Below are 23,922 nucleotides of genomic sequence, written 5' to 3' on the forward strand. Positions count from 1 at the left end.
TAAGGATTCAGCATTACCTAAAACATAATACTGTTTTTATATTTTTTCTTTAGTTTTTAATAGCCTTTTTAAAAATTGTAATGTTACATTTTTTATGCTGTGGCATTAGATCTAATAATGGAACTTTCCTTAATAGAGTTTGTCGTCATTCTTTAGTCTGGAAATTGAGATTTTTGTTCTCTTCTTTGAAAGACTTCATTAATTTGCAGGAATGTACCCAAGACTTCTGCCCCTTCAGTCCCAGATTTTCCAGGCTGTCAGATTTATAAGAGGGTACCATTCACTTACCTTGACCAGAGTAAAATTGTAAACTTTGTTTCAAAGGCTAGTAATGGCATTTGGGTATGGTTGATTAAGTAAGACGAGCTAATTCAGAGGATTCTTTTAACTCAAATGGTTAATTATAGATTATTAAGGACATTTAGAGAAAGAAAAACTATATTTTAACCTTAACCATCATTCTTTAGGGTATTGATATCATATTGGCTGAAGTCTTTTATATTTTTGTGTTTTAATCAGTAAATATTAGCTGTTTTGTGTACTAGATTAAAAACCTTAAATGGAATAATTTTCTAATTACCAGCTTTTTTTTTTTAATTTTGCAGTCTCAGTAGCCTTTCATGGGCATTGAAAGTAAGTTAACAAAAAAGTTTTAAGTCATCTTTATTAGCCATTAGTAAAATTAATTTATTTTCAAATGAATTTCAAATGAAGTGATATTTTCAAATGAAATAAATAGAATTTTAAAATTGTGAATGACTCTTACATAATACTAACTTTAGAAATCTACAGTTTATAATAGAACTGCAAAGCAAGTATTGACTTGTAAAATCTTAGTTTATTTTCTGGATTCCTTTTCTCAGGGTGCATTTGAGAAGATCTTTTCTCTTTGGCCATTGTCCAAGTGTTTTGAACTGAAAGGGAATGTATATGAATGGTGGTTCAGATGGAGGTTAGACCGTTACGTATGTATTTACCTTGTGATCTTTTGCCATTTCAAATTATACTCTAAAAATATTATTTAGAAAATTTTAATCTATTTTTATTTAGTTTTAGAATAAGGAAACATGTTGATTTGGTAAATCAAAGCAATCCTGCCCTCCCTTTTTATAACAGAGAAAGGGTATTCATGGGTATGTATATCAGCAGGAAAATACTGTAAAAATGTTGTCTATAAAGTGGCCTTTGGGTCATAATTTTGACTTATAGCTGGTCTCTCATATGTATATGCCTCAGCCGTTCAACACAATATTTATTAAGCCCCAATATATGCTGTACGTGTTGGTGTTGGGAGGGATTTATTACAGAAAGAAGATATACCACTAGGCTTCTAAGCCTTACAGTGTGGTTTAAAACCCAAGATTACTACTTACAATTGAGTGCTAAACTATGCAGTGTGGATTTTATGGTAAAAATGTATAAAGAAGGGAAAGCAGTGTCATGGATGATTCCATAAATTTAATCTTAAAGGATGGTTAAGATTCAGTGAGCCAAGAAAATGTAAAACATCTAGCACTGCATTTGGGAAATAATAGACACTGAATAAATATTAATTACCATCGTCACTCTTTCCCCTTTTCCTTCAATCATTTATTTCGTCTCTTTTTTCATTCAACAAACGTTTTCTTGGTGCCTATTCTGTGCCATTCCTGATTTCCAATACTTGTGCACTGTCCAATGTACTACATTGTATTTCAAAACCATGTATGAATATGTGGAAGACAAACAAACACACACATAGATACAGAGAACAGATTGGTGGTTACCAGAGGGGAAGAGGAGTTGGGGGAGGGTGAAAGAGGTTAAGGGGCACGTTTGTACGGTGATGGATGGCAACTAGACTTTTGGTGGTGAACATGATGTAGTTTATACAGAAGTTGAAATATAAGGATATACACCTGAAATGTGTATAATGTTATAAACCAATGTGACCTCAATAAAAGAAAATAAAAATAATAAAATTGAAAAACTTATATGAATAAAAAGCTTTGCTCAAGTCTTGACATAAAATAATTTTAAATTCTCAACATTCTAATTCGAGCAGTCTACTATGATGTGATACCTTACGTTAAGTCTTGGTTTAAAAAAGAAAGCTTGTGTGCTTTCTGGTCCACCATATTTTTTTTCATTCTTATGTGCATATACTCCTTTTTTAAAAAAAGTATGATCTTGGTGGTGTTATTTTTGTTTGTTTTATTTGATTGAAAGTACCAATATAAAATGTGTTCTATCCTGGTTGAGTACATTTAAATTTTATCGTGTGTCTTCAAAATAGTTTTTATCGGGCTGGCCCCATGGCTTAGCGGTTAAGTGTGTGCGCTCCACTACTGGCAGCCCGGGCTCGGATCCCGGGCGCGCACCAACGCACCGCTTCTCCAGCCATGCTGAGGCTGCATCCTACGTACAGCAACTAGAAGGATGTGCAGCTATACATACAACTATCTACTGGGGCTTTGAGGAAAAAAAAGGAGGAATATTGGCAATAGATGTTAGCTCAGAGCCGGTCTTCCTCAGCAAAAAGAGGAGGATTAGCATGGATGTTAGCTCAGGGCTGATCTTCCTCACAAAAAAAAAAAAAAAATAGTTTTTATCCTTATTTTTAAATTGTCTTTATTTCTTTACTTACTGTTGAAACTGCTCACAGTGAACCAGCTCATCTCATGTCATTGCGAGAGATGTTTGCTTGTCTATTGCTGATTAATTTCTAACAATCGTTGACTTTATTTTATTGCTTGAAGTTTAAGTCCTGTATAGAAACTTTGAACCTTTAAGCTTTTAACCTACTTACTTTTATACGTTTTCGTCATTTACCAAATATTTTTACCATTTGAAATATTTTTACTATTGAAAAGTGGCTATTTAAAACAAATTTTCTCTCTTTATTTTCCAGGTAGTCTTTCATGGAATGTTGTTTGCTTTCATTTATCTGGGTTTACAGAAGCGTCAAATACTTTCTGAAGGAAAGGGTGAACCTCTTTTTTCAAACAAAATTTCAAATTTTCTGTTGTTTATTTCAGTAGTTTCTTTCTTGGTAAGTTTCAACATGTAATATCCTAGTTTTCCAAAATCCTAAATGGTATAGAAAATTAACTTGAAGAGATAAGAGTTTAGGGGCCGGCCCAGTGGCATAGTGGTTAAGTTCATGCGCTCCGCTTCTGCAGCCCGGAGTTCGCAGGTTTGGATCCAGGGCGCGGACCGTCGTACCACTTGTCAAGCCACATTGTGGCGGCGTCCCATATAAAGTAGAGGAAGACGGGCACAGATGTTAGCCCAGGGCTGATCTTCCTCAGCAAAAAGAGGAAGATTGGCAACGGATGTTAGCTCAGGGCTAATCTTTCTCACACAAAAAAAACAGAGATAGGAATTTAATCAATTATTATTTTTTGTGTGTGTGTGAGGAAGATCAGCACTGAGCTAATAACATCTGATGCCAATCCTCTTTTTTTTTTTTTTTTTTTTTTTGCTGAGGAAGATTGGCCCTGAGCTAACATCCATGCCCATCTTCCTCTACTTTATATGGGATGCCGCCACAGCGTGGCTCTACAAGCAGTGCGTCGGTGCACGCCTGGGATCCAAATCTGCGAACCCCGGGCCACCAAAGTGGAGCACATGAACTTAACCACTGCGCCACCAGGCCGGCCTCTTAATCAATTATTTTTAATAAATAAAATCTTTACTTTTAAAATTCTTTTTCTCTTTGTTTTTTAATTGAACATAAATTTTAAAGAGAATACGTTTGTAAGATAAACATTAAGAATAGCTGAGAGCTCAGTGAAATAGGAATTTTAAAAGCTGTAATAAATTTGGGAGAAAATATAACGTAACCTGTTTGACAGGAAGAGCCATCACTGCCTTATGATCACTATTTCCAGAAAAGTGCAGACCTATGCCCCTCTCTCTCTCTGCTTTCCAATATTTGGGCAGTTGAGCACACCAAAACAAGTGATGAGCAAATCTGTGGGCGTTTTTACTGAAGCTTTTTGAATAACACAGTGAAGGATAATGTTACAAATAAAGAAAACTGTTCAAGAAACTTCTGAGAATGCTGCCTCTTTCAGGTATAACTATTTTTGTGCGCTGATCCATATATTTTTTGTTTTAGACCTATTCTATCTGGGCTAGCAGTTGTAAAAACAAAGCAGAATGCAATGAACTCCACCCATCTGTTTCTGTGGTACAGGTAATTATCTTGATTTAGAGAAATTATTTTCTTCTTACTTCTTGATAAGAACACAGTCTTTAGAGGCAGAGAAATTTGAGATCAAACTCTATAAAATTTGGGTATATTATTTAATCTTTCTAAGCTCTACCCTCCTTTGTTGTAACAGGGATATTAAAATCTCTTTTAAAGGGTTGTTATTTTAAATGTATGGAAATGATCAGTATTTGTCACTTAGTAGGCATTTAGAAAATGTTAATTCTCCACCTCATATTTGCTTTTTCTTCATTTATTTATTCAAATTTTTTCATTTATTTATTTACTTAATCATAGTTATTAATGATCTACTATGTGTTAAGTACCATGCTACATGTAAGAGGTTCAGTATTAAACAAGATACAGCTTTTGCCCTCACAGAACTTAGTCTAATAGAGATGTGCATCAATAAACGTTCATTCATTCATTTAACAATTTTGTTTATTCATTTAACAAATATTTGATACCTACTATATGCTAGATGTTATTCTAGGGGATACATGGTCACCAAATCAAACATAATTCCTACCCTCACAGACCCTGCATTCTTCTATTACAGATAATAATCATATAATCACCACATAATTATAAATAGAGGCACGTGATGTTGCAAGAGACTATAATAAAATATGACTTAGTTGGAGTTGGAGCGAGGGTGGTCAGGAGTCAGAGATGATTTCCCTGAGAAAATTAAGCTGAGAATGGAGGGATGAAGGCAGGCAGCGAGAACTTAGGCCCTGTGGTGGAAAGGAGCATATTCACATTCAGGGAACTTACAGAAGGCCACTGGGGCTGCAGCCCAGAGAACCAGGTCTGGGAAGTGTGTGGCAGTGGCTGGCAGGTGGGCAGAGGCTAGGAGCAACTCAGATCAGATTTACGTTTTGCAGAGATACCTCTGGTTGCGGGTCATCATAGGGCATTGTGATTAGTGTGGTGATGGTTAAATACAGGGCACTTTGGAAACACATGGGACTTTTCTTCCTAACCCATCATATCAGAGCAGGGTTCTTGGAGAAAGTAGTGTCTAAGCTGAGGCCTAAAAAATGGGTAGTCCAGCAAAGAGGAGCAGGAAGAATTTCTGGAGGATCTTCTCTTAGTTCTTAAGTTCTCTTCATTGCAAGAATTATTTTATTTCTCTTAAACCTCTGTATAGTCAGTAGAACCCAGCATGTGATAGACTCTCCAAACACAATTGATAATGAAATTTTAAACATTATACTGTATTCATATAGCATTTTCATGACTTCTGCAGAGAACGGTAGCGCTGACCAGTAACTCTTTGTATATCATATCTGATATCGTTCTGTAACTCATATGGCAGAAGAGAGTGTTACCACTCACAGTGCACCAGTACAGAACAATATAAGGGAGCTAAGGGAGAGAGTGACAGCACATAAAATGACACTAACATAAGCACTCCTGGGCCTTATCTCCTTCTCTTCCAGTCACTACCCTCCATATACTTATATTTCCTTAGTTACTTTTTTGTGAAGGCCTCAGCTTCTCCATTGCGCAGTAAATGAATGGACTGAGAGCAAAAATTGAAGCAAGTATGTACAAATTTTATTGGCTGCTACTTCTTTTCGAGGGCACTTGTCCCCCATTTAAAAATCAGAGAGCTTCCAGGTATCCCCATATGTTACAGGTTACATCCTTATCCTTACCACATTTCACTCTTACTCTCAGATGCCAACAGATGATGTAGGTATGGGAGTGGGGGTGGGTATGGGTGGGTGTGTGTAAAGAAGATTGTGATTATGTAAATGTACTTACGTATCGTTATATTATATATGATTGTATATCCTTAGAATACTTGTCTGAGAGGGCTTCTTTAAGATTTAAACATGTACAAGATTCCTAGTATCCTGTTAGAAAGTATTTTCGCAGCCTGACCCAGCAAAAGGCTTATGCATCAATCCTTGAATCCTGACCTTTTGGTTTTCTCCATCAGTCGGGGTAGAAATTTCTAGAAGGGCTTGCTATAGAACAGCATACAGATGATTAACCATAAATAATGTATATTAACTGCTTAGCACAGTACCCAGCAAGTTAAAATTTTGAACAAATTTTTAGTATTATTATTTCTATATCAAGCTAATAAGAATGTCTCCCCACACCCCAGTTGTCTTCTCCATGGTTTTTATTTCTTTGATTTTCTGCTCCCCCAATTACATTGTTTACTAAGTGTATTACAAACACAAGACTTGAACATGCTAAAGAAATAAATACACACTGGGAAATAGTAGATTAAAGGCAGAAAGAAGGAAAGTGATTTGCCTAAGACTATTCCTGGATTTTCTGATGCTCAGGCTAGTGATTTATATGTATATGTTTCATTCTTTCTAGCAGTTTACAGTTTATGCAATACTTTAATTATAATAACTCACTAAATGGTTTTACGTTTAAGGACTTTATTTAGGTCTCATCTTTATGATTTTTACCATTTATGTATACCACCTGTACTGTTAATTACCTAATGTGTTTCTTTAAATGACTCACAATGTATGCTATAATAAGTACCTCATATGGTTTTCTCATTTACTGTTCATATCAACCTTTCAAAGTAAATCTTATCCCCATTTGTGTGGATGAGGAAACAGACCTAAAGGAGTAAAGTACCTTGCCAAAAGTCCCAGAACTAATACAAGGCAAAGTCCAGATTCAGACTTGAGTCTCTTTGATGCTATTTCCTGTGAAGATCACTCCACTTAATTTACCTGAGTAGTTCACTTTGGTTCCTTTTTCCCAATGATAGAGTTATCCCTATGCACAATTCCTATTTCCTCATCTGTTTATGCATCCCAGAGACCTCTTCCTAGAGCCTTTGACAAAATGCCCAGAGCAATCAACACTGAATATGGGATTTTTCTCTGAAGCATAAATAGATTTTTCAATCCTTGAAAGTTTTTGAAAGGGATTTGTGAAAGTGGAAACACTTCTTTCTTTACAATTTCTTGCTTCATTATAAGGAGAGTGGATTCTAAGAGTTCTTTGCTTTATAAACTGGTTACTGGATGTGACACTGAATTGGAGGTTTAGAAAATTCAAGATTGTTCTACCTGGTGCAAAAGGATAGGGGAGAGAGGTGGAGGCCAGGAGCCCAAAAGCTGGAGATTCTTTTGGGAGAGAAAAGATCCAGAGGGAAAAATATATCACATGTGAATGCAGTTCAAGACGTTATTTGCCTGCCCATGCAGAGCAAGCATGAGGACATCTTAAAAGTCATGCCATTTCCCATATTTACATGGCTGTCAGTGGAAGGAGGCTTTTGAAGAGGACAAAAAGAGGAGGAGTGGCTGCCAACCAGGCAGATGCCTTACGGAAGAAGCAAAATTGTGTTATCATGGGATTTTTATGAATTTTACCACATAAATGTGGTATCATTTTTTTCTACACAAAGGGCCTCAGGGTGGGTTTACATTTTTTCCAGTATACATAAAATAAAACTGTTCAGTCATGTACTACCTAAAATCTGCACTGGTATGCAGTATATGGACCACAAGTTGAGAAATCCAGTGTGCATAGACTCAAGAACAAAAATAACTTGCTAATACTTTATCTATTGAGAAAACTATTGTGTATGTATCAAGTTCAAGAATATGAAGAATGAGGTTATCACTTGAAGGAAAGCAAAATGTTTTTAATAAACAGATTATTAATATTTGCCTTTGTGGGTTTTTTTTAGATTTTAGCCTTCATCCTAATAAGGAATATACCTGGATGTGCCCGTTCAGTTTACAGTTCATTTTTTGCTTGGTTTGGAAAAATTTCATTAGAGGTTGGTACATTAATATTTTGCTGTATCTTACACAGTCAAGTGTTATGTGCGTGTGTGTGTTTGTATGTAACTATATATATATGTGTGTGTAAATCTGACATTTTTTTAAACCAAAGCTATGTTATTTATGGAATTATAGGGAAAATAACTCAGAACTTTGAACAGCAGTAAAGTATTGTAGAATGTTTTTAAAGCCTTATTTAAATGACTAGACAGATGACTTTCAAATATTCTTTATATTATCTTAAGCTTTCAAGCACAACCAAGATGCTGAGGTCAAGAAAGAAAAAGATGAAATAGATGTAAATAAAATTTATAAATAGATATAAGTGAAATCAAGTTGAGGGGATTTTGATTTTTTGTTCATCTCTATAATTAAATATTATATTACTGCTATTTATGTGTTTCATAATAAAATTCAGCCTCATGATTGGAAATTTGGGGAAAATTTTTAAATTCCTTACTTTATACATGCAATACCTAATATGAAATTATTTACAAAATCAGCTTAAAAGTAGGTTTTGAGATACATTCTGAGTATTCTGAGATTCATTACTTGAAATAGAACATTTTAAAACAGTAGAATTCATATTGTAATCATAAAAGATGCATTTTAGAGTATAATATTTATTGTCTTTAAAATAGGGACAATAGGGCCAGCCCAGTGGCATAGCGGTTAAGCTTGTGCATTCTGCTTTGGCAGCCCGGGGTTCGCAGGTTCGGATCCCAGGCATGGACCAATGCACTACTTATCAAGCCATGCTGTGATGGCGTCCCATATAAAGTAGAGGAAGATGGGCATGGATGTTAGCCCAGGGCCAATCTTCCTCAGCAAAAAGAGGAGGATTGGCAATGGATGTTAGCTCAGGGTTAATCTTCCTCACCAAAAAAAAAAAAAAAAAAAAAAATTAGGGAAAATAATTAAATAATTTCTCTTCAAGTTCTTGAATAAATATTCTATTATTTTTTTAAGTCTTATTTATAAGACAGATTGTATAGAATTTAGAATTCTTGATCATGAATGACTTACCAAAAGAATATTTATTTTGCCAGCCTCTTAATGTTTGGAGAATGAGAAGTTTTATTAACTTTAATTGAGTGAATTTACAATTTGATGTTTCTATTAAAAATATAGAAATTTCATAGTTCTCATATTTGTTGAAGTAGCTTAAGCATTGTCCTACTTTTTAATATTTTGAATTAATGTGATGAAAGAACCACATTTGTAATCACAATAAAAAAAAGTAGTGGTGTCATCTAATATGTATACCACTGGAAGTTGAAATACTCTTTAGAAACATGCGAATGCAGTTCAAGACATTGGTCTGGCCGTGCAGAGCAAACCTGAGGAGGTCTTAAAAACTATGCCATCTCCCACTCACATATACACATACATAAGTATATTCACAAATATGTACAGTACACACATATGTATACATACATGTATATAGACACTCACACCCATAGTAATTCTTTATTTGGGGTCTGAATACCAGAGTCCAGATATCATTGTCAGCCATCCTCTATGTCATGCAAAGAAATGTTTTTAAAGTTAGAAGGTTCGTGTGGTTCATTTCATGGGGACTTGGAAGCAGTGCTTCAGCATGTAGAGTTCTGGAGAGTAGACTGCAGTAGACTTTTTAGGGCCAATAGTGAAACAGAATTAAATGGTTTTGGAAAAGCCTTCTAACATAATTATGCTATCAAATGTTTAAATTAGGAAAAACTGTGATGTATTCATGGACCTTCTGTACACATCTAACTTGAAATATTTTGCTTTCCAGCTATTTATTTGCCAATATCACATATGGCTGGCAGCAGACACAAGGGGTATCTTGGTACTCATACCTGGAAACCCTATGCTCAACATCATTGTCAGCACTTTCATATTTGTCTGTGTGGCACACGAAATTTCTCAGATCACTAATGATCTTGCACAGATTATTATTCCTAAAGATAACTCATCTCTGTTGAAAAGGTTGGCATGTGTAGCTGCATTTTTTTGTGGACTCCTCATCTTATCATCCATTCAAGATAAATCAAGACATTAGGTTCCTAAAATCCTAAAAAACTTCAACTCTTCAGGCTAAATTTGTGTCTACCCAGAGGACAAAAGCATCTATCTGGAGATATAAATATATATGTAAATAAGAACTCGTGTGGCAAGAGGACAGCTCAGTGACAGCTTTTGAACATATGTGGTTGTATATATTGGAAATGTACATATCCAATGTGAAATACTGAAAAAAATTGGTGAAGCAGAGTGCATTGTATAGGACTGCATGTGAAAAGTCTTTTCTACTGGATCTATATTTCCGTTTATAAATGATCTTGAGTTAACATATGAAGGCAGGGAGATAATTACCCTTCCAGTAAAAAATATAGGTAATTTAATTAGCTTAGTGATACCACTGAGTGTTTTGATATTGACTAAATTTGTGGTAATAAGATTCTCTACACCTGTATTCATCATGGAACTTCCTACTTCAATGAAAACTTTCTTACTCAAGAATGACTGCAGTATTGTTTTCTTATCATATGTGCAATGATGTGGAGTGATAGACAGTATGCCTTTAATTTATACGTGTTCATGTTCTGATGTTTTATGTTTCCTGACATGATTCTTCTTCCTAACTGTGGTTTTCAGGTATACAAGCCTAAATCTTTGTACACTTTGTCTCACAGAGTTGTTGTAGGCTCCATGACAGGATTTGGTCATTGTTGATGCTTTTTATAAAAAGGCCAAATTTTCTTTCCAGTCCAAACATTGACTGGTTTTCTTTCCTTAAGCTGTACCAGTGTAACACTAGTTACCCTGTGGATCCATTTAATACGTTTTCCCCCAACTAATTAATTTTTGTATATTATTTCCAATGTTTGGAAAACGCTTTATAACCATTTTCGTATTTCCTATTATTCCTTTCTATTTTTAAAAAAATATTTACCAATCTAAATTTGTGCGGTGTAGTAAAGATTCAAGTTGTTATAATTGAGATGTATAACCATAAGTACAATTTTAAGTAAAGCAGTGACTTGGGGCAATATATGTTTTTGGTTTTGTTTTGTTTTGTTACAAGCTAACTGTTAGAGGTATAAGTTTATTTATCTGTTGTATATATTTGATTATGAATTTTAACATTTGAAAGATTGCACTTGTTTTGCTCTTACTATGTGTGGGGTAACGTATTTTCTGTTCATGGTATGTGAAAATATGATGGAGTAATTTAAACAGTAAATAAACGTTCTGTGGATGCTTATTTTTGTATTGGCAAAGTATCAATTAAATTATATGTGTTCTTTTTTTAAAAAGCTGGATCCATTAATGATTGGTTCAGATTTCTAATTCATTTTCTCAGCTTAAATTTACTTTTTCAAACTCTTAGTCTATAGGGGTAGGTCACTGTGATAGTTGAATAAGGAATAGTTTAGGTATCAGAGCTTTGGAGGATAATCTGCCTTTTCTTCCTAGGAAGTTTAAGCATTGTGGTTTATTACTAGTCTTACTTGAAGATTTTAAAATTTTAATTATTATTTCTTTAGTACTGGATTTATGTTTTAGTGATATCTTCCCATTAATTGAGGAATATTTTTTAGACAGAAATGTGTGTTCTTTCTTTTTCTCTCTTCTTCTGTCCTTACTTAATCTTTTGACATTTCCCGGATAGTCAATTGTAATGATTCATTGCTCTGCCTCCTAGACTGCAGCCTTATAAGTAGAGAATAGTATAGTTATAAATCAAAAACTTCCAAGTTCTGTGATCACATTATTCTTGCTGGTGTGGCTTGCCAGTGAAGAGTAGAGTGCATTTTAATTTAGCTTGTGAGTTTTATCACCTGAAAAAGATTGTTCCCAATGAAACAGTTGAAAAAGAAAGATGACCAATATTTTTCTCTGTTTTTTGGAAGCATTTATGTCCTCCAATAGTGATACCCAAGTGAATATAAATTTTCTCTGCTATTTGAACTCAAGCCAAAAACTTAATTAGTAAGCCCTGTTTCTTTATCACATGTTCTTATTTAATATGCCCCTGTTTTATTTTATATATAGTTGTATATAATAATTAAAATATCATGCATTTGTAGTTAAAATACATTCTGTTTATATTTGATTTTCTTAACGAGTCTTTATGGATAAGAGGTTATTGTGGTAGAAGTTGCCACAATGATAGCATCTATGTATGGTATACGTTTTAATTTTTTTTCTACATTGACTCAGATACTGACTAGTTGCATTACTCAATTATACCATTCTTCAGAAAAAGATGTTTAACAGAATATTTAGATATGTTAAAATTGAGGTAAAATCAGAGAGGTTCTTCAGATTTTCTGTAGTCTAAATCACATTGAGAAGTCTACCATCTGGCCCCAAAAGGTACTTGCTTGACTCCAATCTGCCGCAATCTTTCCCTATTTCCTTTGCCAAACCTTTCCATTTTTATGGATAGCCAACATAGCATTAGAAATGCAGAACCTTCACCTAAAACCATGCACTGTACCTAGGAGCTAGATCCTATTATTTGCTTTAGGTGCTGGTATAAAATAACATTTACACTCTACCGTTTCATTGCAAGATAAGTTAACCAGTTAGAATTTTAAAGACGGGTGAATTTTTTTCTCCACAAATGCTTTATTATTTCAAACGTTAGCATAGGAAGCTTTCAAGCTTGGTAAAATTAACTTTAATGATAATCATATCTGTGTTTGTTTATATTTAATTTTTTAAACTAAATTGTAAACCATTAAGGCTAAATAAATAAACAAACCATAGGACCTAGGGCAGAACCTTCATATAATAGACACTCAATGAAAGCCAGTTTGTCAAAGAATGTGCTTCTAGGAGAATACCTCTCTCCCTTTAGATTGTCCCTCCCCCTTTAGATTTGGACTTTTGCCAGTCTAGCAGACCTTGGGAGAGCCAAGTTGGCATTTTTATGTTGAACAGTATTAAATTGCTAATATGCTATCATTTTTTTTTCTGAGGAAGATTTGCTCTGAGCTAACATCTGTTGCCAATCTTCCTCTTTTTTAGCTTGGGGAAGATTAGCCCTGAGCTAACATCTGTGCCAGTCTTCCTCTATTTTGTATGTGGGTCACCGCCACAGCGTGGCTGACGAGTGGTGCAGGTCCACGCCCAGGATCCGAACCCATGAACCCGGGCCGCCTAAGTGGAGCACACCAAACTTAACCACTATGCCACAGGGCCAGCCCCTCCTATCATTTTTGACCTACGAAAATTGCAGTTTCATATGGCTCAACCTAACAGCTTCACTTGTTGAAAAAAAAAGTAACTTGGGTAGTTATCTGTAGAATTGATTACAACTATTTAAAAAATTCTAAATATTAAGTTTGGTTATATTTAGGGCGATGTTGAGGATTGGTGAAAACTTCTTAAGATACTCATATTTGAAAAGCACCTTAGAGTCACCCTTGTCTTCCTTTTAATGAAATCTCTTCTAGTGTCTTGTATAATATGAATTAGAAATATTATAAAACTTCCTTAAAAGTTAGAGCCATAAATTAGTATAAACTAGAGACTATTTTCCAAAAGTAGAGTTGAGGATGTTATGAGCTACGAAATATCTAACAGATTAATTAGAAATAATTTACTTAAATCTTATTTCTCATTAATAAAATACTTTTTAAAATGCCATTCCGGAGCATAAAAATGTGATAGATCAACATTTTACAAGGAAATTTGTGGTTATCTAGAAGTGTTTCTATCATGTGTAGGGCAAAATCTTCACACTTAAAAGTAATTATTACAATATTTTAAAATTCAGCTACATTAGTTGTATTAGCATTTACTTCATTAATATCTATTGGTCCTTATTTAGAAGACATTTGAGAGAATTTTCTAATAATGAAAATCACTAAAAAGAATTACAAAACTATTAACCAGATTTTATTTTTTAGTTCTAGAGCTACCACAGATGGATTATTTAACTTTTTAAATCTCCATTGCCAAAATTAATAAAGTCAGAATTTAGCTGATGGTAAAAGTTCTCCACGTTTATCACCTGTCTCTTCTTGATATGAATTCCAGCCAGGCCAGTCTTACTGTTCCCCAAATATCATGCTATTCTTTTTCTTTATTCCCACTCTTTTCATCTCCCTAAATCCAACTTATTTTTTAAAGTAGAATTTAAACTCCACCTTCTCTGTGAAACCAATACTTTAATTACCTTCTTCTTTTAAACTATTCTAGCATTGATTACCTGGTCTCATTGTTCTGCTGTTTCTTCGATTCCTTCTGTAAGATTGCAACTCCAGGGCCAGCCCCGTGGCTTAGTGGTTAAGTGCGTGCGCTCCGCTGCTGGTGGCCTGGGTTCGGATCCCGGGCGCGCACCGACGTACTGCTTCTTGGGCCACGCTGAGGCCACGTCCCACATACAGCAACTAGAAGGATGTGCAGCGATGACATACAACTATCTACTGGGGCTTTGGGGGGGGGGGGGGGAAAAAAAAGATTGCAACTCCAGGGTCAAGATGGTATTTCTTATGGATCTAGTAAGTAGGTATAGAGAGGCTTGACCATCAGCCTAGGGATTCTGGCTTGATTTCTCACATCTTAAAAAACAAAATTCGTCTTTATCTCTTGTGTTCCCAAAGCTACTGCCTGATTTATCCGCTACAGACCTGAACTGCTCTTGTCGAGATCAACAAGAACCTCCATATTACTAAATCCAGTGATCAATTCTCAGTCTTTACCCTACTTGACCCATGAGCAGTATTTGATTTACACAGCTGATTTACTGCCTCCCTTTTCAACCATCCCCTTTACTGTGCTTCCAGGTCATCACCGTTTCCTGTGTTCTCCCTACCTCAGTAGCCATGCCTCCACAGTCTTGTTTCTTGGATCCTCTTCACACTCTCAACCTCTACTCTAATCCCCAAAGTTCAGTCCTCAGACCTTTACGTACATTCAATCCTTAAGTGATATCACCTAGTCACATGACTTTAAATATTATCTATATTCTGATGACTACCAAATTTATATCTTCAGTCTGAACCTCTTCCCAAAATTCAGACTCAGGTATCCACCTGCCTACTTTTGTGTGTGTGTGTGTGTGAGGAAGATCAGCCCTGAGCTAACATCCGTGCTAATCCTCCTCTTTTTGCTGAGGAAGACCGGCTCTGAGCTAACATCTATTGCCAATCCTCCTCCTTTATTTTTCCCCAAAGCCCCAGTAGATAGTTGCATGTCATAGTTGCATATCCTTCTAGTTGCTGTATGTGGGATGCAGCCTCAGCATGGCCGGAGAAGCGGTGTGTTAGTGCGCGCCCGGGATCGAACCCTGGCCGCCAGTAGCGGAGCATGTGCACTTAACCGCTAAGCCACGGGGCCGGCCCTATCCACTTGCCTACTTAACATCTCCATTTGAGTATGTAAAAGACATCTCAAACTTAACAAGTCTAAAACAAAACTATCCTTCCCCACTACTGGCCACAAAAACACCCACAGTCTTTCTCTTTTCAGTAATGGCAACTACATCCATCCAGTTGCTCAGATAAAAAATTTTGATTCCTCTTTTCTTACACCTTATTATGTCTTATATTTTCGCACATCTTATCAGCTTTGTCATCAAAATATATCCATAATTCAATAATTCAATCACTTTTCGTCACCTCTGATGTGATCACCCTGTTCCAAAACCCCACCAGCTCTTTCCTGGATTATTGTAATAGCTTCACTTTTCTCCATGGTTCTGACATACTTTTTTACTTATGTATTTTCTTATTTTCCATATCCCCCCATTAGAACATAATCTTTCTGAGGACAGGGATTTTCCTGTTTTATTTACTGTGGTGTCTCCAACTCCTAGAACAATGACTCTCTCAGTTATTTGCTGAATGAATGAATTAATGAATGCTGCAAAAACAATGTCAAGTACTAACCCCACTCGAGGTGAGCGGGCAGCCCTGCAAATGATAAGGCAGTTAGGAAAATACTTCTCCTTTTCCTTAGCGATTTGGACAAAAGGCTAAAGATATACTTTATTTGGATTTTAGGATATTGATTTGCATAATGTTATAAAAAAATTTAATCCACTTTTGCAGCCAGGCAAATAGTGACTGCAGCAGGGTGAGGGTCTTTCTGTCCTGGATGGCAGCTACTTGCAGAGCTGGGCACCAGCCGTACCAGATAGAGCATAAGTCTCTTATTTATTATGGGTCCTACCATACCTTATTTTCTTGCTTTATGCTGAGGCCAAATGTCAATTGCCATTTGTCATTGCACTTACACTATTATTTTTCTTATAGTAGAGAATTGTTTCTTTGGACTCATGTCTCTATCAAAAGTAGGAAAATGAAAAGATAAATCAAGAAAGCTATGCATTTTAAAAAGAAAAAGAGATTGTGCTTTTTGTGGAAATCAAAAATGTCCCACTATGGGAGCTGGCCCGGTGGCATAGCGGTTAAGTTCGCACTATTCACTTCGGCAGCCCCGGGTTCGCAGGTTCGGATCCCAGGTGTGGACAGATGCACTGCTTGTCAAGCCATGCTGTGGCAGTGTCCCATATAAAGTAGAGGAAGATGGGCACAGATGTTAGCCCAGGGCCAATCTTCCTCAGCAAAAAGAGGAGGATTGGCAATGGATGTTAGCTCAGAGCTAATCTTTCTCACACACACAGAAAAAATTCCACTGTGTTCAACAGGCAAAATGTGACTGTGTCAAAGAGTACTACTTAAAAAACCATTATGAAATAAGCTATACTAAAAACTATTGCCAGTACACAGAAATGTATATGTCAGTGCCAGTGTAAGTAAAATCAGATTAATGAATTAAATGAAAACCTGAAATTTCAAGAGGATTTGATTTTAAATGAAAATTTTTAAAATGATGCCATGAAATTCACATATAAATTAAGTGAAGAAAAATTGCATCAAAACATTTAACAGATGGTAAGTTTTAAAAGCATATCCATTGAATGTAGCAGAAATTACATGCCAAAAGGAAATAAGCAGAAATTACATGCCAAAAAGAAATAAGCTTTTGAAAATAGAAGGCTAGCTGGGAAAACTATTATCTCCTTCAGTATATCGAGATAAGGCTGAGAACTCCTAGAAAAAGTTAATGAAAAGTGCAATTTGTGAAATTTTCTATTGCAGTTGAGAGCCCAGATATCAACAATACCACCTAATTATATTTATTTGTGCTTTCAGTGAGAATTCTAAAGTAACCAAGTAACTCAAAACATGCCTATGTCAGATTCATTATAAGGAAATGGTTTATTGATGGATTGGGTTGAGAAAATCTTAAAGTTTGATATAGGCTAATATTAATATTAACGAAATTAGTAATTCGTATGAAACAGAAAGTGCTATTGTGATGATCCAGGGACTTACAAAATGAAACTGAAATTAGTGATGTTTTGCAAGGACGTGGAACTAAAGCCCACTCATTATTTTATTCCCTGGGAATGATTTTATGATAAAACCTTAAAAATAGAATGCATTCTGGATACAGTCATTGATTTCATAAACTGGTTGTGTTCCGTGGCTTGTATTACAGACAGTTCAGTGTTTTGCTCAATGAATTGGATGTACCATATGGGAGGCTGCTGTATAACAGATTAGGTGGCATTGTACCCAGAGATTTTCAGAACTATTGAAAGAGATTGAATTCTTCACATCGTTCAAGAGAAAATAACACCATTAGCTTATTGGCAAAGACTGAAATAAAGATGGCCGATTTTGACTGGCAATTCAACACATCTTACCAGTTTGAATATTTCTCTGCGAAGACATTCAAAAATGATTGTGTAAATATATGACTTAATTTGTTTATTCTTAGGAGAATTGTGATTTGGGGAAACTTATTTGGCAAGGTGTATTCTGGTTCATTTTCTTATGCTAAAAATGGTTTCCAGAGAAGGAAGTGGTAGCAACTACATTCCCAAAATTGTGGAGTTGAAGATTGAATTCTAGAAAAGTTTTTCTGGTTTTAAATCTTACAAAAATTTAATAACACTATTTGTTTTACCTTTTCATATTAATAATGATAGTAAAAATGAAGGAACACAAGTGGAAGTTACATAACTGCCATTCAATATGGTACCAGAACCTAAATATGACAAAATTGGAATACCTGAATTCTATGTAGACATTAGTAACAGTTGCCTTAAAACATAAAAACTATTATGGAGGGATTTTATCCATGTTCAAAAGTAACAATTATGAAGATTTTTGGGGACTATGAAACTGAGTAAAATCAAATACCCCTTGTCTTTAAAGGATTCAAAGGTAAAATTGTACTGAACATCGCAATGAGAAATCTGACATTTTACATCTTAGTTAAAAAACAATATCAAGATTCTTATTCCAAATTCAAGGTAAACCAAGAAAGAAAAATGTCATAGTTAAATGTATTTTCCCTTTATGTTTTCATTTTCAAATTTAAAGTATTTCCAACATTATAAATATTTATGTTATATTAAAGGCTTATACCATTATACAGTGAAAATAAAGTTGGATTGTATATCTGGCAGTTTGTTTTTTTCTTTAATTCTTAGCCCTCTTCATTCGACTTTCTATCTAGTTGCAGTAAGTACTTGATTTTTGACTATAGCTTTTTCATAACTAGGCCAGTATGTTTTTTAGTTTAGTTTAGTTTAGTTTGACAAGTCATAGGGTCAAAGTCCTGCTAATAAAAGAAATACACTCTCAAATCAAAACAACACTAACATATCACCTCACGCCCGTTAGAATGGCTATAATCACCAAGAAAAAAACAACAAATGTTGGAGAGGATGTGGAGAAATCCACAGCTGGGGGAATGCAAACTGGTGCAGCCTCTATGGAAAACAGTATGGAGATTCCTCAAAAAATTAAAAATAGAGATGCCTCATGATCCAGCTATCCCACTACTGGGAATCTATCCAACGAATCTGAAATCACCAATCCAAAGAGGCTTATGCACCCCTATGCTATGTTCATAGCAGCATTATTCACTATAGCCAAGAAGTGGAAGCAACCTCAGTGTCCCTCAACTGATTATTGGATCAAGAAGATGTGGTATATATATACAATGGAATACTACTCAGCCATAAAGAAAGACAAAATCGTCCCGTTTGCAACAACATGGATGGGCCTGGAGGGTATTATGTTAAGTGAAACAGGCCAGAAAGAGAAAGACAAACACTGTATGATCTCACTCATATGTGGAATATAAACCAACACATGGACAGAGAAAACTGTATTGTGGTTACCAGGGGCAGTGGGGGTGGGGGGTGGGCACAAGGGGTGAAGGGAGACATATATATGGTGATGGACAAACAAAAATATACAACCCAAAATTTCACAATGTTATAAACTATTAAAACATCAATAAAAGTAAATAATTAAAAAAAAAAAAAAGAAATAGACTCTCTTCTGTGAACCTAGACTACATAAGTTTTGGAAGATAATGTTTAGAATGGCGAGATGTGTTTTTCCTGGATAGTTCAGGAGAAAAATAGTGACAACCATCTCTGGTATAGAGAGCAAACTAGAGCTAAGAATGCACCTTTTCCTTTCCTTGCCTCCTTCCATCTTATCTCCACTTCAGGACCCTATCACTGGGGGAGAAAAAGTGAAGGAGAAACATTCAGTTGGAGTCTGAGAGCTCCAGCACTTTCAAAACACATACACAAGGGACACGGAGCTGGAGTGCTTTCTCAGAGACTAGAAGATTGAAAATGGAAACTAGAGAAGTAATACGTAGGCAGAATATCCAAGAAAAAATTTAAATTTTTTCATGGAAGGGGTAAGACGTGTACAATTGGATATTTAGACACAGTATTAAGTTACGTTATATCAGTGTAGAAGAATAGATGCAAGAATATATAGATTAATGGACAAAATAGGAAGCATAGAAACAGATTTTAATTCAGAAGATGTTAGAATAAGGTAGTAGTTTGATTTCATATTACTAGGGAAAAGTAGAAATAGTCTTTAAATAGTCCCGAGACAATTGTTTACTTAAGGGGGTGAGGGTAGTAAATTCCCATTCTTACTCTATATACCAAAAGAGATTTAAGATGATTAATGGGTTTAAAGACGTATAAAGTAAGAAGTAGAAAATGTAAATGAATATCTCAAGATGAGAAAAGACCCATTAAGGATAAAGCCAAAGGTAAACCCAGAATTGCTACATTCCATTACATAAAAATTTAAAACCAACATGCCAAAAGATAAACAGAAAAAGTACAAGCCAGAAAACTTTAGAACATGAGTATTTGACAAAAATTTAATATCCTGAGTAAATACAGAGCTCTTAAAGTTTTGAAAAACCAATATATTTTCCAAATTTCAGTTGGTTCCTGATTAATTCTATACAGAAGGTCACTTCATTCAGATACCTTGATGTGCATTATGCAAATAATTGAACTTGGAAGAACATCAGGAAATCGCAGTACTTGAAGCCAGGCTTTCTAAGGATGCTTTTCAGGAGTTGGGGGGATTTTTTAACGGCCACTATGTTTAGTTATGTCTTACTTACACATTTTCCAGACTAATATTAGTTAAGATTATGTTGTATTGAGCAGAAATCTGGAAACTAAATGGCCCATCTGTCTGTGTGATAGCACATATTCAATTTTTTTTCCCCCTAAAGAGAATCTTGGCCAACCTCTAGAATATTCCCTTGAAAACTACTGATGATTAGACTCTTAATTTTCCCCAAAAGATGTCGCTCCTACACTAGCTCAATGTCCTGTTAAGACCACTTTTTTCCTAGATGCCTGGAACAGCTGAACTCCAGGTGTAGGCTGTCCAGTATGAACTCCCAGCTAACTGATATCTATCAGCTATGGATTTGGCTGTGGCAAAGAGTATTATAAAGGAACATTAGGGATTTGCTTTTTATCACTTCCTCAGATCCTTTAAAAGTTACCCCAGAATTAAGTCAGGTGAGCACCTAGCAAAGACCACTTGTACAATATCTTATGTACTCCTAGAATTTCTCTTTGGTTTGAGGCCATTGGTCAACATTGCAGGACACTGTACGAAACAGTTATATGAAATTCATCATTGTGTCAACTGTAAGAATGTTGTTGATACGTTACACAATGGCCTCTTTATGTAGACTCTCACGAGTTACTTTAGTCTGGCCTTAGTATTGGAATATTTGTGCTTCTCCTGAACAGTTCATTTGCTACTATCTTATGGACACTGTGAGCTGGCTTTTCACATTTGCTGGTAAAAAGCTAGAGCTAAATTTGTGCTCCATCCCAGAGAACAGAGTACTTTGGTCTGCATTGTTTATATTAACCTCATTCTTGGCCCTTTTCCGTCTCATCTAATTCAAATAATGTTATCTGGCTATATTTGGCTTAGCCCTGTCAGCCATCTTACATCCTTTTTTGGAACAAGGCAATGTGGTGGTCATAAGTGTTTCTTCAGACCACACCAGCCAAGATGAGTGGCTTATAAAATGTCCCCATAGCAAGTGTTCGCAGTTCTCTGCAACTCTTCATAAAAACAAGGCTGAGTTGGGGCTGGCCCGGTGGCGTAGCAGTCAGGTGCACGTGCTCTGCTTCAGTGGCCCGGGGTTCGCAGGTTCGGATCCTGGGCACGCACTGATGCACCGCTTGTCCAGCCATGCTGTGGTGGTATCCCACATAAGGTAGAGGAAGATGGGCCTGGATGTTAGCCCAGGGCCAGTCTTCCTCAGCAAAAAGAGAAGAGGATTGGCATGGGATGTTGGCTCAGAGCTAATCTTCCTTAGAAAAAAAATAAAATAAAAATAATAAACAAAAACAAGGCTGAGTTCTCCTCTTCCTGTTCCCTCCACGTTGTTTCTTCCTTCACAGCCAACACTGTTTTCTCTTTTTTTTTTTTTTTTTTAAGATTACCAAAAATTCAGGTTGTTCTGTTCTGGTTCCTTCTCTGTCAATTCTTTTTCCCTTTTGGAGGTTACTGCTCTGAGGACCAGAGGCCAGGCCGCAGCCTCAGGATGTTGGTACCCGTTTGCCCTCGGGACAGGGCAGCGACCTCCTCTGTGGATGCTTGCTTCTCACTGCCACATCCTCATGCTACTGCTCTGAGAGCATCTGGCCCTGGCCGGTGGCTTCATCTTAGACCATGAATGAGACGCTCTCTCCCCACTAGAATGTAGTCTCAACTGCCCCCTTTTTCCTGTATCCTGGAGGATGCTGGAGGATTCAGGAAAATTCCTCTGTTTCTTGTGGCTTTAGTTTTCCTGACCCTTCAGAAAAATTTGAGACACCTTAAACAACCTGATATGGTGGTGCTAGGAAGGAAAGCAAGGTCTGCCCCATGTTCGAACTCCACCCCACACGCAGAGGCCTCAGGAGAAACAGCAGTATTACCTTCACGGGGGCTCTAGCCCGTGAATTCCCAACCTGTGGTCTATGGCAAAGTGAGCAGTGACCCTTGGCGGAGAAGAGAGTGGCAAGAAGCAACATGGAACTTGGACGGGGTGTTGAGTAGACTCTCAATACAGGAGGTTATACTACTTCCCTCCGTACCCCCTTTTCCACATATCCTAAAAGGAACCAATGTTAAAGTGGCGTCTTCTGTGCAGAGGTCAGAAAAGGCCTGAGGAGGTAATATTTAAGCTCTGGGAAACTTTCATACATAGCTAAGGAATTCTTTGAGGATGGTAATTTTTTGGTGGTTGGGCAAATAAGAGAATCAAGCCGTAATTAGCTGTTTTCTGTTTGCAATTTTTTTTCTTAATAAAATGCCTATTCATTCCCTTTATCCATATGTAACTTAAAGGCTTGTCTTTTTCTTGGTAATCTGTATAATTCTTTGTGTAATAAGAATGATGATCCTTTGTCTAGTTTTGCAAATACTTTCTGCAGTTGCCACTTGTCTTCTATTTTGACTGCTTATAATTTTTTTACATAAAAATGTTCAAGATCAAAATTTATTAGTCGTTTTGATTACTCTCTTTCCCTCAAACCATGGAGTATTTGTGAAACCTTGAAAGGAGAGAGAAAAGGATGGAATTTGGGTAAGAGGAGCTGTAGAGTGCATGAATCTGAGGAAGTCTCAGCCAGGCTGTTGAGGAGCCCCAGGACAAAGATGACCCATTCAGGGGAGTCATGCATCCAAGAGGAATAGCTTGGTTGATGGACCCCCACCACGCTCATTGTTGGTTGGGAGCAGCCTGAGGAGATTGAGACATCAGCCTGAACAATGAGGTAGATGCAAAGTGCAGTATCTGTCCACTGTTAGCTTCTTCACATTAAGTTCTCGTGAAGGGAGATGTGAACAGGGCACCTCCACAGCCATCACAGTGCACCCCCAGTGTTGTACACAAATCCGCATCCACACTATTTCAAGAAATTTTTTCCTACATGATCTCTGTGGGCCACTTTTTCTGAAGATAAATTTTGAAAAGAGAAGTTAACAGGACAAATTACAGTCCTCGTGTCTGCAGTTAGCCTTTGGGCCAAAAGTGATGCTCATATCTCCTTCCTCCACTAACAATTCTAAATCCTCTTTGCCCTGAGCTATGCAGCTTTCTGTGGCTTATCTGAAGTTGTGATCCAAACTCTTCTTCTGGAAGGGTCTGAGCTCTTGGTAATCCTACTCTTGTTAGGCTGGGGTTGATGCACTTGTTCATTCACAGTTACAGTAGGGCAAGGGAGTACGGAATAGAACCCAAGTGGATCACCTGAGTTCCTCACACGTTCTTTCCATCTGCCATTGTGTCAAGCAGCCCTACCTCCTATTGCTGATTAGGATCACTTGCCCCTTCCAAAATGGTGACTCCTCTTCTTGCATGCTGCTCCTCCCATTGGTTTTTTGTTGTTGTTGTTGTTTCTTGATGAGGAAGATTGGCTCTGAGCTAACATCTGTGCCAATCTTCCTCTTTTTTTTTGTATATGGGATGCTGCCAGAGCATGACTCGACTAGCAGTATGTAGGTCCGCTCCTGGGATCCAAACCCACAAACCCTGGGCCGCAGAAGCAGAGCATGCAAACCCAACCACTAT

At 36.5% G+C, this 23,922-nt stretch overlaps 1 protein-coding gene across 4 annotated transcripts in view; it reads left to right on the forward strand.

Annotated features, from left to right (window-relative positions):
- CASD1 (CAS1 domain sialic acid O acetyltransferase 1) overlaps window positions 1-18,462 on the forward strand; it is a 56,488-nt gene extending 38,026 nt beyond the window's left edge. For 2 of the 4 annotated variants that reach the window (XM_004431358.3, XM_087421528.1), the window contains 5 exons: window positions 864-965; window positions 2,891-3,031; window positions 4,103-4,180; window positions 7,881-7,973; window positions 9,758-11,230. In XM_004431358.3, coding sequence (XP_004431415.2) covers window positions 864-965; window positions 2,891-3,031; window positions 4,103-4,180; window positions 7,881-7,973; window positions 9,758-10,024 — 681 coding nt within the window. In that variant the 3' untranslated portion in view covers window positions 10,025-11,230. Of the gene's footprint in view, window positions 1-192; window positions 274-863; window positions 966-2,890; window positions 3,032-4,102; window positions 4,181-7,880; window positions 7,974-9,757; window positions 11,231-17,487 lie in introns of those variants that run through there. The other 2 variants (XM_087421576.1, XM_087421460.1) reach the window with 2 other exon arrangements.
- The last annotated feature ends 5,460 nt before the right edge of the window (window positions 18,463-23,922 follow it).

This window comes from Ceratotherium simum, chromosome 1 (assembly GCF_057802395.1).
Source record: "Ceratotherium simum simum isolate JZ-2026a chromosome 1, ASM5780239v1, whole genome shotgun sequence".
Lineage (NCBI taxonomy): Eukaryota > Metazoa > Chordata > Mammalia > Perissodactyla > Rhinocerotidae > Ceratotherium > Ceratotherium simum.